This window comes from Lathamus discolor, chromosome Z (genome assembly GCF_037157495.1).
Source record: "Lathamus discolor isolate bLatDis1 chromosome Z, bLatDis1.hap1, whole genome shotgun sequence".
Classification (NCBI taxonomy): domain Eukaryota; kingdom Metazoa; phylum Chordata; class Aves; order Psittaciformes; family Psittacidae; genus Lathamus; species Lathamus discolor.
Window position 1 is genome coordinate 93393045 of NC_088909.1, and position 17128 is coordinate 93410172.

The 17128-nt window shown below is 35.6% G+C and overlaps 1 protein-coding gene across 4 annotated transcripts in view; it reads right to left on the bottom strand.

Annotated features, from left to right (window-relative positions):
• LOC136004617 (integrin alpha-1-like) overlaps nucleotides 1–17128 on the bottom strand; it is an 80863-nt gene that overhangs the window by 6633 nt on the left and 57102 nt on the right. For 2 of the 4 annotated variants that reach the window (XM_065661236.1, XM_065661235.1), the window contains exons 20-30: nucleotides 16979–17114; nucleotides 15940–16020; nucleotides 14200–14276; nucleotides 13443–13532; nucleotides 12294–12396; nucleotides 11057–11170; nucleotides 9320–9424; nucleotides 7839–7943; nucleotides 7172–7264; nucleotides 5619–5735; nucleotides 4905–4983 (exon numbers count right to left, since the gene is read on the bottom strand). In XM_065661236.1, the coding sequence (XP_065517308.1) occupies nucleotides 4939–4983; nucleotides 5619–5735; nucleotides 7172–7264; nucleotides 7839–7943; nucleotides 9320–9424; nucleotides 11057–11170; nucleotides 12294–12396; nucleotides 13443–13532; nucleotides 14200–14276; nucleotides 15940–16020; nucleotides 16979–17114 (1066 nt within the window). In that variant the 3' untranslated portion in view covers nucleotides 4905–4938. Of the gene's footprint in view, nucleotides 1–812; nucleotides 4984–5618; nucleotides 5736–7171; nucleotides 7265–7838; nucleotides 7944–9319; nucleotides 9425–11056; nucleotides 11171–12293; nucleotides 12397–13442; nucleotides 13533–14199; nucleotides 14277–15939; nucleotides 16021–16978; nucleotides 17115–17128 lie in introns of those variants that run through there. The other 2 variants (XM_065661234.1, XM_065661237.1) reach the window with 1 other exon arrangement.

Genomic DNA, 17128 nt, shown 5'->3' on the forward strand with positions numbered 1-17128 from the left:
CGAACTGCTATTGCCTTTAAAGCGTTAGGGCTGCTTCTGCTAAATGCAATGAATTATAATCCAGTTTTGTAAAAATGACACATATTACACTCCTTGCTGTGAGAAAAGATTCTAGTTTTTGGGGTTTTGTGTAAATTTAACTGAAAAGCAATTAAAAGAAACAAAAAATAGAATTGGCTTTTTTTTCTGATTTTCATTGGAACAGTTCCACAGAAAATGTCCAGCAAACTCAGATACATACAGAGCACGACTTTTGGTGAGCACTCCCTTATGACTAAACAGGATGTTGCTCTTACAGAATTGTGATTCACCATCAAAGTAGTCTCTGATGAGGTAACAGTTTTAGGTAATTACATGGTTTGCAATGTTTTCTAAAAGTTAATTGTGATACAAAAGGTGTAATCTTTGTCTTCTAGGAAGTTTTGATACAAATGTTTACTAGCCTTTAAGAAAATGTGACTCATTTACAACTATACAGGACAATGGATTCTGGGTCACAGGAATAAGTTGTACATAAAAATCACTGGATAGAAGGAATGGTTAGATGAATAAATGTGCCTTCAACATTTTTTAATGTAATGTCAGGAAGTCATATGGTCCTCTGAAAAGCTTTCAAATGTGACTATAACTACAGAACCCATACAATTAATGGCAATGTATTTCTGATAGCTTGACCCCATTTAAGATTTCCTTGCTGTTACGCTGCGCAAGAATGCTGATTTCTACAATAGGCAGGTACATGGATTCAGTTTTAGGCACCAAGATGCCTTTATATTATTTTTATATCAACAGAAGCAAAAAAAACTACAAAAGAGGCTTGCTAGACTTTTTAATTATATAATTTTTTAAATCGATAAAACACATGGAATAATTTTACAGGAACTCTTAAGTTTTTTATTTTTTTTAATCAGTAAAACACATGGAATAATTTTACATGAAAAAGAAACTGCTGTGCAGAAGTTGTGATTTTCTTAAATAAGATGCAAATTCCCTTATATTACAGTTAAGCAGTATAATTAATGATGGTACAGTCTGATTCTCTTGCTCTGCTTTAACTTTTGAATGGCTCATGATCTATAAAATAGTTACATCAAGAATTAAAACAATCAGATTATGTGGAATTCATTACACGAGTATGACCCTAACTCCAGCCTCTGGGTGCCAAGTGAGCCGAAACCCCTTGGCTCCAGTTTAAGGTAGATTCCCCTGACTCAAGCTCTGCAGAAGAGGAACACCATGCTCAAAATGACTCAGAACAGATGTACTAAAGGGCTCAGGTAAGCTATCAGGGTAGGTGGGTTGCATCTGCAGCAAGGGCTCATAGTACAGACTTTGACACCAGACAAGCATAGGAACATAAGCAGCTGCCCAGGGAGACTGCTCCAATGTACATGCTGTTTTCTAAGCCTTCCAAAATTACATAAGGGATCAACAACCTCTAGAACTGTCTCAAATTGAAGCAGGAGTGATGGTTTAAAGCTTTTGCTCCTTTGCAGAGAAGTTCTATGCTATAAATGTAGCTTGTCCATTCCTTTTAAGATTAGGTCAGTGCTGAAATTAGGAACTGAGCTGGGCCAGAGTCCCTCCATTGCTTACGCTCTGACTATAAACCCTATATATATATATTTTGTTATTTATTTACTTACTTACTATAGGCTTTAATTTGAATGAAAAAAAATGTTTAGCTTGTTAGTTATTAGAAATCACATTGCAACCCTAATGTGTCCTTTTATAGGAACAAAATAGATTACACGCTGTTCTGATATATTTTGTGCCTGCCAAATTTCAGTGAGATGTTCCCTATGTCTGCAGTATTGCTTTCAATAAACTTTTCTGTTGGATATAGTGAAAAGTAGTAAAATACTCCTCTTGCAGTGCTCTGTAGAAAGGCTCTTATGAATAAAAATAGCAATTTTACTAATTTAGCCTGTGTAAGAATAACATGCTGTAGTGATATCCCCAATTTTACTAATTTAGCGTGTGTAAGAATAATGTGCTATAGTGCTATCCCCTTTAGATACTTACATTTTAAATAGATATTATAAATGAAAATCTGATAAAAGGACAAATGTGAAAAGGGAGAAAGCATCATGACAAAGAGGGAAGCAGTGTGGTTATATGAAGCTTATTACTGTCTTTACAGTGTAAAGCAAGTCTAAAAAGAATGTAACACTGATCTCAAATACACTTTGCATTGATAAAATATGTATTTTCATGTAGCCTTTATTTAGGGAAAAAGACTGTCTTATTGACATATTTTTTCAGTTAGGCTGATGCTTTAAGACATGAAGTGTCATCAGAAAAGTAAAAAGCTCTGGTTAACAGCTTATCACAACTGAAAAGTAAAATACTTAAAATAAAAGTACGCTGCATAAAAATGATGTATGGCTTACACAACCTGTGAGTAATTTTATGAAGCCAGGAAAAATGACCTCATGGTTAACAAACTGGCTGAATAATAATAAATATAAGTATTTCCTCTGCTACCACAGGCTTTCTATGTGTGCATAGGTGAGTCACAATTCCTTCATAATTCTGTTCCTTTACAAATCATAATAGGGTAACAGCACTTTTATGCCTTTACAAAGATACTGTAAGGAAAAAATTTACAATTCTGAGGCATTCAGATACTACAGTGACAAATGCCATTTAGATCTTTAAACCAAATTGGAAAAACCATACATTGACTTAAAATAAACCTGCATCTCACATGGGACTGAAAACACCTCCACCAATATTAATTTATCTTCACTGTTCAACAAATGGATTTTTGCTTTCCTTTAGGGACAGTTAAACTCAAGCAAGGAATGAAACAAGGATTCTATACGTAACTCCTCTATGTCATCTTTTTTCTTCCATTCAAGTCTTCCTTCTCTGCTCAGAACCCGGACAACTCACCTCATGTCCCTCCAGATAGGGAGCACTTCCAGGCGCTCAGATGAGCACAGCCAGTGAGTCTGCCGACTCAGTGGCTCTCGCAGGCTTCACAAAGCACAGCCACCCACAGTGTTCCCATGGAGGGCTTTGCCCTCTCTGAGTCATGCTGCTACCTTCAGCTGACTGTTGCTGGAAATAACCACCTTTCCCACAGACACGAGGAGAAACTGCAAACACTTTCAAACTTAATCCTACTTGCTGCATCCACATAGTCTCAGCCTTTTCCTTAAAAAGAACTACTTCTTCTTAAAAAGAACTACTCTCTAAGAACTAAACAGAAGTAACTTAAGAGTGACAGCATCTTTCAAACAGTAAAGCACCTTATGGCACACTTCCAGAGCTGTGCTTGCCAGCATGTTCAAACCAAGCTATGGTCTCTTCTTACAGAAAAAAAACCCAACCCCTCTTCATAAAATATCTTACTGCTTTTTAAGCTATAAAGTCAGTGCTAGGTTAAAACCTTTTGGAAACCTACAATGATTTTGGTTTCATTTCAGTGACATTTGTATCAAGAGAAGGAACAATTATTCCTCGGTTCCTTGGCAAGGCAAAGCTCTTCTACAAACCAGTATGTCTTATAAAACTCAGGATGTCGCCTCAACATTATCTGAGCTATTGGCAATCAATAGAAAGCCATCTCTCGCTGAGGCAACACTGCACTTTGCCAGCATGCTTCCATTTTCTTCTGTAAATTTTGTGTGGCTGTAAGTAATATAGGAAGCTCTTAACGACAAGGTATAGACAGAGCCCTGGTGAGAGATCCTCATGGAAGGAAGACAAGTGTGTGAAAGAAAGGAGAAAACTGAATAGTCTAAATAGAAAGAAAACATTTCTTAAAGAAATCTTTTGCTATCTACATTTCAGTGTGGTCTCATATAAACTTTTAATCTTTGACACAAAATAAACATCATTTGTTAAGTGCTTATTTAGTATGCAAATTCTTCACTACTTCTTAAACTCGTAAGTAACAAAGATGAGGTGCGACTTAATTTACTAGAAGCTTGCCAGTGCTGAATTTCCTGTCTGTGCTCTTTTGTTAATTATAACTTTGTACACATTAAACTCATTGGATTAAATAGCTACATGATAAATTTACAGTGACAGTTTATGAAGTACCCTCCTGGCTACTCCAAGATATACAGCAAGAGTCAAACTTTCAGGGTATACCTCTAAACATTTTCTGCATAAATATGGATATTTCAATTTGCAGATACAATTGTGCCCTGCTTATTTGAGTACAGTGTGCAATCAGATGGGTTTGAATGTTTTGTGCATACATTTTTAGGCCTGCCAAAAAATCTCTTTCAAGTTCAAACAGTTACATAATTTAATGGATCAATCCTTTATGGCCCACTTGACCACAAAATTCTCTATTTTGAAGTATCCTGGGTTCAGCTGGACACTCTAAAACAAGCAGAAAAAGAAAGCCAAAGTATTTCAGTAATTTTCACCCAAAATTCAGCATGTGCTTCTATCTTCTCAATTGTTATTACATCGCTTACGATACAGTAGTTGGTGCATTCTCAAAGTTGGTATGTCTGGCTTTGTGAACTAACAGTTTGCTTTCACAGAACTGATAAGGAGGAAATTTGGAAAATGATGTTTTTTCCTTTTGAAAATTGTAAGTTGATAAAAAAGATTGGGATTGCTATATAAAAGCTGACTTTTGCATAATTTGGAGTGAAAAATTGTTCTATATACATTGGTATATAAAAATATGATTATGCATTTTTAATATTAAAAAATGTTAGAATCTTTGAACTCAGTTACTCTCCAAAAATGAGTAACACTTACAGCTTGTCCTTGAGTATCACAAAATGCCATAATGGTGTTTATTCTTTCTTCGCATCATTCCTTTGCACATGTGTGCTTGATTTGCTTCTTGTTCTGCTTCTTGTTTAGAGTTTAGAAAACTTTGACCACTGCATCTAAGTTTATAATTTTACAGTAACATTTTAGAGGCAGACCTGAGCAAAAATTTCTGCTTTTTTTGTTTTTAATTCATTTCTCCATTTTCTTCTTTAGTGGTCTCTTGAAAAACCCAGCCTGAAGGAAAGAAAAAAAAAGTGACTAAAAAATGCTCAAGCATATAACCCATATTGGTATCATTCATGTGCTGGTTCTTAATACTTTTCTAATACTTTCAGTGCAGTTAGAAAGTAATTTAATATTTTGTCACTTTAATACAGCATTACTTTTCCTAGAATGGAAAAACTAAAGTGATATGTAGCAAAAGCAGACAAAAGGAAACAGTTAATACACAGCGAGTGACTGTTGAACCATTGCTATGCTCACATAATGTCAAAAGCTAAAATGCTTAATAATATTTGATATTCATTTGAATAAATAATGCTTTATTTTATACTTGTCAAATTTTTCAAGAGGTTATGCACGTTGACATTTATAAACTGTAACCTTCCTATGCTAAATGTTTAGCTTGGAGTGCCCACTTGTGGCAATACTTACACTACAGGCCTAGCATCTCTTGCACAAACTAAAAACCTGGTCATCAAAGGCCACAGCCAAAGCTAAAAGAGCTGTCCTTAATAAATCCTTAATCATATTAAAATATCTTTTATTTTCCTTTTCAGAACATATTGGAAATATAGGTTTCAAGTGGTATCTGTGAGCAGAAAATTTAACTATATTTTTTTATAAAAAGACAAGAACATGCAGCTTACCTTCCACAAAGCAAATATAAGCAGGGCAAGAATCAGGAGTCCAGCAAAGATACTCAGGAGGATAACCCACAAGGGGACTGTACCTGGTGGAAGCTCTTTGGAAATCTTAATCATGGTCTGCAAATTGTTGAGAATATAAGCAGTAAATAACTTTTCTTTCTAAAATATCAACAAAGAGCATGACTTTTAGCAGCATGCAGTGATTTTCATGGGTACTTCATTTAAGCACAGGAATTTGTAGGAGGGAATTGGGAAAATAATCTGCAACACAAACCCCTATATTTACACAGTATCTTGCACTTTTTAAGTGCACGCATTTCCTGAGAGCCAGCTGTGCTGTAAGTCAGTAATCATTGTTATAAATGATACAGGGCAAAAGAATGAATACATGAAGTGTATGTTGAGGATTTTCTTTAGGATATTCTTGATCCCTCACTGCCAGCCTCCCTAAACCAATTAAACTGAATAAGTGCAGAAAGCTGTGTAGATATTAATTTGATTTTACACAAGGCACATCTGCTTCAAACTAAACTGAAATAAGGAATATTCACATTTAAATAAATGTGACCATACAGGAGTTTGAATTATTTTAAGAATTTATTAGAGACACAACTTCAGAGTTCAAAAAAGTTCAAAAAAGTTGAAGAGTAGAACACTAAACATTTAACTTGAAATTATGTCTTAAAAAAGTTAATTCTGAAATTCCTTAGTGTGTAAACCCAAGTCTCATGATCTACAGGTCTCTCAGCTGTGTTTCACTCCTGGATTGAATTTTAATCTATTGCTTAAAAGAAATGCTCAAATACAATGTCAGCTATTAGTTGACCTGTGATATCTGTATTTTTGAAAATATTTTGCACAATTCACATTATTACTTTGCTCTAAATTTTGGGGTATTAACATAATAAGTCCTTTTCTTAAAAATGTACATTTTAGTAAATAAGCTGCTGCATGTATAAGTTATTGAAGAAAAGCAATGCATTAACCACTATAAATGTCTTGGAATAACAAATATTAAAGGATATATAACAACTCCAACAAAATTAAAGATGTTTCTCTTTATACTTGACACCACTACTATAATGTTTTCTTTCCTAAGAAAATGACAGGGAACTTCCAAAAAATAAAAGATCCTGTTTCAAATATATAACCAGGCTGCTGAAGTAGAAAGTAATAACAAACAAAGAAATAATAAAGAAAATACAGTGCACAAAGTAAGATCACTCTTAAATGACCCAGGACAACTTCTAAAATACTATTGATTCCTTAACAAAATTCGAATTGCTTTTAATTTACATGGATGCAGGAAGAATTTATACTGCAGCAGGCAGAAATACTTCAGACAGTACTTCTCCCCCATGTATATTGATGGGTAATGGGATTTTGGTATCATTATCTGACTGATTCTGACATTTCTACGATAATAATGAAAACACTCCTATTCAGACTGGGATAATACAATAAAACAGGTAACAATCAGTTCACTAGTAATGAATGAAAAGGAATGATTCAGTAGAAATGTAAAGTAAACCCAGGGATTATCATGTTCTTACCTCCAGTTTTTGATGGTCATTTCTCAGAATCAGAGATGAGTTCTCACTCCTAAGTAATGCTTTCACAACAAGGGTTAAGCTGTGAATACTGGCCTGGAAAAAAATAAGAAATGGCTATGGCTTATAATTAGGTATTTAGAAGTACAGAAAGGTGAAAGCAAAACTTTATGCTGCATTTTTGGATATGCTGAAAAATGTGAAAGCCAGTGAAGCTGCTTATGTGTGTCACCTTCAGCACATACACCACTGTTTACAAGACAGCGATGAAGATTTGAAAGAGTAGATTACAGAGATTTTTAAGACTTGAGAAATCTTTCCAGATTAGAAATAATTTTAAAATTATACTCTTCTGTATACCCCTCCTTATATCTGCTGAATTAGAATTTGTGGGTGTATAAATAACTATTTAAAAAAGTACCATTAATACAGAATAAGGTGCCTTCTTACCGTGTTTTGAAATTCCTGTTAGGTTCTAAGCACTTTCTTTAAGGATAGCAAAATACATGTAACTCAGATTTGAGGAAATCTTAAAATAGCAAGAGAAATGATTTCAAATACTAGGGGACTGTGGAGACTTAAGAAAATGAAATGCGTAATTTTAATAGACATCAGAAACTCAAGTTTCTTAAACCCACGAGTATTCTGAATACAAATAGTATTTGCTTACTTTTATGATGGTAGGTTTCCAAACTCTTAGTGAAATGTTCACTTGATACATGTCAGACGGGACCAGGGCACAATTAATAGATGCACAGCTGTATGTATCACAGTCCTGTTTAAAAGGCACCGGCAAGAATCAATAGCAAGAGACTTCACATTACTAAAACAAAAACATGTAAACTACTATATATCACAGAATCAGAGAATGGTTTGGGTTAAAAGCGACCTTAGAGAAAATCTCGTTCCAGCTCCATGCCACAGGCAGGGACACCTTCCACAAGCTCGCTAAAAGCCCCATCCAGCCTTGAATACTTCCAGGAACTGAGCATCCACAGCTTCTCTGGGTAACTTGTACCAGTGCCTCAGCACCCTCACAGAAATGAATATATACAGATCATAGACTTGCTATGACACCAGTACTAACCTGATATGAATTACATGTAAAAATTTTTATGTAAAAAAATTTATGTAAAACTTTTTATGTAAAAATGAAACTGCAGTATATAATATAGAATACACTCAGCTATTGCAAGCTTGCTTAGCCTTGAGAAAGCTTTGTTACTGTATGTACATAGGAAAAGGCAACAGCAAGGCTCCTAAAGAAGGCGTAGTTTGTAACAGCCAGTGTTTTTCTGCTAACACGCCTATGGCTTCTCTGCAGTGTTTCTTGATCCTTTCAAGTCATGTTACACATGAATCTTTCAAGCAGGGCAGGATATGTGAGTGAAAATGTAAGTATCTTTACCTCCCATCATCACTTGCTTGATGGGAGGGCAGCAGAATTACTTTCAATAGTTGGAAACATTTGCACAGCCTAGACTTTTATCACCACTGTAAAGGACTATGATAAGCTGGCAAAATATTCTTCTTATGGCATGGTTTCATTTACATAAGAAATTCAACCTGTACCTCTATGTTGAGGAGGTAGTATGAAGGTTTCCCTCCGACATGCCAACACAATTCTGGCAGGAAAATCACTTTGCAACTCTCCCATTTAAACGTGAAAGGCTAATCTTTTCCAGATGAGATCATTAATTATATTTCTACCAGTTGCACAGAAAATCTGTCAGATCAGAGTGCCAGCATTTGAAAATATTTTCAACTGGATATCTAGAAATATTGCAAGGGAGATGAGAAGCTTTTAAAATACTACTATTTAGTAATTACCATGGGAACATAGAAGGTAGAGATTTAGTCAGCTGTCAAATGTGCTACCGTTGTTTACACATTTGCTAAATTAAAAAAAAAACAAAACCACAAAACAATTCAGTTCCACATACAGTTTTGTTGCCGAGTAAAATCTACAGCTAGTCTGCATAAAAATAGCTGTTTGAGCTATTTTAGCTGAGCTAAAAATAGGTCATTGAGACAAAATGTTTCCGTAGTATACAGTTTGAGAGAAGCTTTTATATATTTATTGCACAAATAATCAGCTCCAAGATCTAGGTTAATATCTGGAATTAATATGTATACTATATGTAGGCTTACCATAATTGTATCCTTTGTAGGTTCTTTTATTTTTGGCACCACGAATGATTTCCCAGCGCTGATCCTTAAGGGATCTACAGGGTAACTAGCTTGGCAGATGGTATTCTGTCAGCAGAAATACAAATATTATTCTTATTGTCTGAATATACAACCTATTACAAAAAATATTCTGCAAACAGGACAATATTAATAATATTTAATAATATCAATAATATTTACAAACTGCTAAATGTAATAAAACTGCATATTTCAAGATTGCAAAATAGGAAACTCAGATGGTGTAGATACTAAAGAATCTCTATTCAAACAACAAAAGAGCTTTTTATGAGATAATTTAATTTAAACTCTACCCAGCTACCTAGACATATGCAGAAGCAAACCAGAGCTTCCTGCAAGATGACTTCTACATGAACCAGCAAGAACTGGCTGTTAGAAAAGCTAAATACCTTTTGTATAGGAATCCACAGAGGTTCTGCCTTAGCAAGCAGACAGGCAGGTTAAGTGCAAGGTTCAGGAGCCTCCATGGAGGGGGAGCAGGTGCTGGAGTACTGCTAGACCTCCATGGCTCCTTCAAAGGCAGCTAGAAAATCCTTTGGTGTCTTTGGAATAGGGGAATTTGTTTTCTTAGTCAGGTCATTCACCTTCAGATTGCTAACATGAAGAGGATTGCAACCCCCTGCAGAGCACTTTGGCAAACTACTCTCACTACAGTATAACTAGTTGCAGATGAATTATACCCACAGGAAAAGTACAGATTTGTTGAGTTTGTGTGCAAAAATGGGTCAAATGTGTGATTTTGTAGCAACGAAAGTAATGGGAAAGGAATTTAAGAACAGACACGATTTTTGTAGTCTAAACATGAAATATTTTGGGGTTGAGGGATTTTTTTTCTTAAAATGAAGCGTGAACTTTCATTTTGATCATGTGATTTAGTTTTCAGTGGTGCAACATCTCAAAAATGAATTTCTTTGGAGAGAGACATGTGTGTGTTTCTGAGGGAAAGATTAAAAAAAAAAAGAGGTTTAGGTCATCACTTATTGATATTTGGGTTCTTCAGCCATCCAGTCACTCGTATAGCTCTAGTTTTAGTATATACAGAACTGAAATTATGTGACTTGCTGGAGTTGGGATCTCCTTCAGTTGCTCTGGAGGAGTGAAATGGAAAAACTCAAATGAGGGCTGCAGTGAAGAGCATTTGAAAGACATGACCTACCATCCCCTTCAAGATGTCTCAGTGCCCCAGAGGAGGAAGAAGCCAGAGGACTGCTAGTGCTGGAGAGGAGACGTGCAAGAAGGCTAATTTCAGTAACAGAAAGAAGAAGACTGAACAGGAGATTGAGCTCAAGATGTACGCAGCAGCAATAAGCAATGAGCACTGCAATAAGCATCGACTGCAACAGAGATAATCTGAGGCTCAGTAGGCAAAACTAAGAAAGAAACTCCTGGCGTTCTTATCTCAGTCTGAACCTTTAATCACTTGGCAATATATCAGATTAACCTAGCTATAGTGCAGTTATTGTTCAACATCATTTTAAAATCACTTGCTTCTTTTAAAGAAATTTCTGTCTTATACATATCTGTACCTATGCTTAAAACACCACCACCATCTTGTCTTTTAGACTAAAAGCTGTATCTACTTTGAAGCAAGGCATAACCTCAAATGTTTGCATTACGGAATTCCTTACAAGAAAAAATTCAAATGTAAATTAATTATAAAAATATAAATTCCTAGCTTACTTGGGAATGTGACAATGCAGTAAGGTAGAGAAGAGTGTTCTTGGCTGCAGTTACATTGGGAAATAAGATCTGCAGTGTGAGGTTTGGCATTGGAAAATGTTCACCTTTTTCAACCTATAAAAAAAAAAAAAGGTTTTGATAAGTATTTTCCTTATTTTGATGGTATTCAATTGTGAATTTTCTTCCTTTCCTGGTTTTCCTTTCCTTTTGTGATTTTTTTTTTTTCGTTCCCTTAGTCAGTTATGCAAAATGTGTTGTGATGAACTCTTTTCCCTGAGAACAGCCTGTTGTGAACTAGCAAATGTATTCTTCCGTGGTCTTTATAATAAAATGCATTATTGAAGAAAATCAAAGGAACAGGATGAAAGAGGCAATTTTGAAATAAATTCCTTCTTGTTATCTTGCTTACTGCATCCTCTTTATCATTTGGGATTTCTACCTAAAGCATTTTCATTTTAATTTTTAATAAAGACCCAAAATGCTTTAAGATGTGATAGGAGTCACTGTACCAGCGAAGGCTCCTGCCAGGTACCCCTCAGGTGTGTTTAGACAGCAGCCCTCCTGCTCACCTGCTCCTCTCTTCTGCTTTCCCTGAGAAGATCATGCAATGTACCTGTAGGCTGCTGTGCCTTTTGAACACGCTGCTGTGGCCAAAGGTGGAGAAAAATCCTAGGTGGAATTGCTGGCAGGGGTAACCGGTGATCCTGACTCTGAAGTGGACAAGCTCAGTAAAGATAAAGAACCTTTTTCTTCCGCCATCATTTGTGATAAGCTGCTGGTAGCTCTAAAGATAATTGAATTCAATCCTATTTCAACTTGAGGCTGGGCTTCTAATCCATTAAGTATCTTTCACAAGTGATTTTAGTTTACAGTATTCATTCCATTGGGAAGACAACATTCTTCAAGCATGGCACTTGCCTTTTTCAAAGCTGACTGGATTTTGAAAATACCTTTTCTAAACTGCAATGTACATAGGTCAAGTTCTCATTTACCAGGGCATGTTGTCTTTCTCCTGCTGAGGGTAACAGCTCTAAACCCCACTAGAACTGCTCTACAGGGATGGACCACTCTGAAAACTTCTGACTCACTTATTCCAAAGCAAGCAAAAAGAAAAGAAGGTGTTGAACACAAATTACCCATGTAGAAGGTTTAACATAATACACATCTTCTATTTAAGTAATAGGCTATCACATTAAGCAATGCAAACTATTTTTTTATGGTTTTTATGGTTTCTTACCCTATAATGTAGGGTAACTTCATCTCCAATCTGCTCTGTTGTGTTAATAGCAGTAGGGACAGTATCATTTGCTGCAATTATAACATGGTGCTCTTTGAAAACACTGTGGATTAAAAAAAAAACAACAACATAACAAAAAAAAAAAACCCAGTAAGCACACAATCTTCATAAAAACTGCAGCACTTAATAATATAGATATTTTCATTATTTCATGAAACCCCCAGGACTACTCTCGCAATGAAGAGTGCACTACTACTTCCACTGGAGTTTAAGCCCCCCCCCATTTTTTTGAATAGTATTAACTTTTTATTATGCACATTTAAATGTTGTGTTCTGATGAAACTATAAAATAAACAAACATTGCTCCTAAGAATATACAGGGCCCAATTTTGCTGTTGCTATTCTAGCTGTGCAATCCCTTATCCTAGGTATTGCTATGTGAAATAGGGAGGGTCATAAGAAAGACAGAACCGAATAAGAAGAGAACAAAACCAGTTTCTGAATTCAACCTTATTCCCTACAGGAATACAAAAGAAGTCTAGATTTGAACCATGAAATGCATCCGAAATTAATCTGACTTAATTATTTACACCTGTTCCCCATGCAATGTAGTCTACTGATAATATTAATAATGTTTTTCTGGGATGGAATTTAACTGCATTCTAGATATTTCTAAAAATAAAGTGTATTACAAGATGTGCATTAAAGTTTATGTTTGAATTGATAAAACCAAGCTCCTGAGAATCTAAAATTAAAGGTAATTTTTGAAGCTGGAAATCAAACACCACACCATGCAATATTACAGTGACAGGAACTCATGGCCATCAGGAAGCTGCGAATATTTGCTCTCTTACATACCTGAAACGCCTTTGAAAGAAGAGAGCAAAGTACAAGAATCAACAAAAGCTGCTGTTGTACTTGGAAACAGCAGATCAAATCTAAATAGATAAAATGGAGATGCAGCAAGATAGGGACAGTAACTGCTCCATTATTTCATGTAACTGCTCTTTTCAATGTAGCCTGAGCTTCCTCTTCAAGAGACTAGAAGCTGTCATCAGTAGATATTTGGCACAGCTCAACAACAATCCTATATTCTCTTTGAACATCTGCTATTTACTGTGCTAGCAAATAAAGCACACAGAAGCATACCTTACAAATATTAATCCTACTTCGTATTTTATAGGAATTGTTATGTGTCCTCTGTTGTCACTCAAGGTCTCGGGTGGTTCTTCACTGTCACTAAAAAAACAACACATGCCACTGAGATCAGACTATGCAGACACAAAATGACTACTGAGTGCAAAGGGATCTTAAGAAACAAATACCTACATCTCTAGGTATAAAACCACACTACTCCTTTCCAGTTAATTAGTATCTCCTAACAATAAATTCAAAATAATATTTCTAGTAACTGAAAAGTTAAATCCTGCATCCCAGCTGTTTGTTAAAATTACAGACTGCAGTTGACTGAAAATGGGCCAAGTAAGGGCCACTAATCTCACACCATTGCTGGATTTTGCAGGGAAAATAAACATTGAGGGCAAGTGCATTCCTGTATCACAGACAACTGCAATGCTCTTCCCCTTTGAAGGCCAGATCTTTTTGTTTAGCATGAACTGTGATTCATGCTAAAATAGGTAGTAATTTTTTAAGAGAATAAACCTTTTCTGAAGATAAACATACTGGAAATTATGCCTTCTTTGTGACTCTCAGTCTCTAGAGACAAACCGCCATTCATTTACTCCATTATTCTACTGCTGGACTGAGTATTTCTGTAAAGGTACTAACTCTACTTCTGAGTTCAGAAAAGTCATCCTTGCTTTATAATGAAATACAAAAAAAAAAAAAAAAAAAGAAGAAATTTAAAAAAAAATCAGAAGGTGAAGAAGTAAGGGTTGCAACTAACCTTGTTGCGTATACATGAATGGTAGCATTTTCCAGCAGATACGATGCATTGAATTGGAATGATATTTTGAAAGAAATCTGTTTAGGGAAATACATTACACATTTTAAAAGAAGAGAGAAAAAAAGCACACTGGTATGGTTTGATCTGATGAAAAATGGGCACATTTTTGCTACATTTATCTATAGAATCTGTATTCATATTTTAAGTTTTCTGTAAAGGAATCCTCAAATTTTTAGAACTAAGATGCCTCAGTAAAACTTACTCTATAGTATATTAGAAATCCATGGCTAAATAATTCTTAATAGAAACCAACTGGTCTTACAAGCAATATATATAAAAAAATATTTCTTTTTTCCCCCTTCTCTAATGAGGAAGAAACAAAGCTTCGCACCTGACCATTACAGTGAAGATGAGCTTTCTATAGAAGGCTACTGGAATCTCAATTAATATATAGTTAACTACCAAGAATACCAAACAGAAATGTTCACAATGGAAATAAATGACTACTAGGTCTCACAAAAATTCCCTATTCACTATAACTAGGACAAATCTACCACAATTTGGCAGTATACAAAATCTGGGAACACTGTCCTAAACATGCCCTTCATATGCTGACACTTAAGGATAATTTTATATGAAGCAAAAGCTTTACTATTTGTTACTGCAATGGATTTTTCTGCTCAGACTTTCATTTTTTCTTTAATATTAACAAATTTTTTCTACAAAGGGACCCAGGGAAAGTTGTCTTATGTATTTCTTCACATTTAAAAAACAGCAAAAAGAGCCAGGAGTGGCTTTAAAAAAGAATTTATTAGGGAAGCTTATCAGTGAATCAGATATTGATTGATTTATGAATGCAAATAAGCATATAACATTTCTAAATTTGGGGATCTATAGCTACACATAAACTAACCAACAAAGCATGAAAGGAAAATGTGAAAAATCCAGTAAAGCTGGGAATGGAGCACTGTGAGCACTGGCCTTGGGTATTATGCTTATTTGGCTGCAACAAAGTTAACAGCTAACTTAATTCCTACAAGTAAGTCCAAGACACAAGCTGGAAGGTGTATGCAGAAGGCAATGCAAGAGAACAACTCTCCTGCTGTTTTGTATCTGCAACACAGACCTCATACGCTAGAGGAATAGACAAGAAACTGCCAGAAAAGACAGTTGGTCTCATTTGCATGCAATTTGACCTTTTCCAGTTCAATACCAGAACTATTTAAGTTAGGTTTACATGTGTATTTTCAAAGGCTTAGTTTAGCTAAAGCTCGCTCTCTATTCCAGCAGGAGATACAGACTTATTTCTGGAGCTGTTGAAGCTGGAGCTTGAATTTAAGTGGACTGCTTACTGGAAACGCCTCTCACTCCCCACTTAACGGGTGAACACTTGATACCTGTCTGTGGCAGATCAGTTTAGCATTTCCATATACCAGCCTACTCTCTTTTCAACTAAGTTTCATGTACAAAGTAACTAAAGCCATAAGCTTCAACCTATTGAAAGCCACAGTATCTAGTATTGTATCAGCATATCCTAACCAATATTCTGTATACCTGGAGTCAGACCCTTCTGGCGAGATTTGATGTTTTCCTGTCTGTGCAGTTCATGTTAATGGTAGATTAGGAAACATACATGGATGGGTTTTGGAGTGAACACAAGAGAAAAGAAATTCAGAATTGATAGGGACTGTCTTGGCCTTAGAACAACACTGAGCAAGGAGAATGCAGGGGGACTTTTACCTCTTCTGCAGTTTTTAGAAATGGATATCCCACTTTACAGGTGATGTTGTGATTAGATTCACAGCTATCTTTCTGTATATCCTATAGAAAAAAAGAAAGTGAAATCATGGTCTTTTGCAGACTCTTTTTAAATCTTCACTACGCATCAAGGAGCTGTTGAGCATATACACCATTGCTGCTTTTCATCATCACGTCTTAAGAGTCATAGCCTTAATTGAACTTGAATGGGAATAGGAAGCTGCAACTTCTGGAAAATAATTTCCACCTATAGAAATCTACATAAATTAGTAGCCATTATTTCCTTCCAGTGAAACTGTTAGGAACATTAACAGTTATATGCAAACTGGACACCATTCAAATTAGTCATAGGGTCTAGCAGATCATCATATGCATTATTACAGTTTTTACAAGTAATTTTGTAAATGTGTTTCTAACTTGGCAATAATAGTGACATTCTTACTCTGTAAGTTACTGCAACAGGGTCAGCAACAGTGCTGTGGATCCCTGACTTTTCCTAATGTGCAACATCAGGATTGTTGACAGAAAAACTAACTTCTCTTAATGCTTCCTACCTGCAATGAGGTGCATGTGTAGCATAGCTGAGGCAGGCAGAAATGGAATACTTTGGAAATGCTGTCTGAGATAGGGATGAGGAAGGCTCTGCTCTATGCTGCTTTACCAAGACAGGTATTTTTCTGTGCACATGCAAGAATTCTAGGGGCTCAGGAGCTGTACTGATGAATAAAAAAGCATTTCTGGCTCTGCAGATGTAGAGATAGTTCATGGTGCTGACGTTCATCTAAGAGCACTTACTGTCTTAAGTGGCATTGTGAAACTTGTGTCTGTAGTTAACAGAGATGAGGCAAAAGTCCACTCAGGTCAAAATAAATACACTCTTTTTGAAAGATAAGCAAGGACAGCATTTTTCCAAAAAATTAATGATGCCAGAGTAGTGGAATTCAGGTGTAACAAAAAGGTTTCCTCAGATCTCTCCAGCAATATAGGTTATGATAAACGTGATGATGTGAAAAATTCATACCTCAATGCCAGCAAAAATAATATTTGGAGAATACTGAACCAAAACTCTGGTATTATAGGCACTGTCTTTTTTGTTCTTCACAGAGAGCTGGATGGTGAACTTATCATTGCGTGACTTTACAATGAATGGAGAAGAGCTGTAAAATAAAGT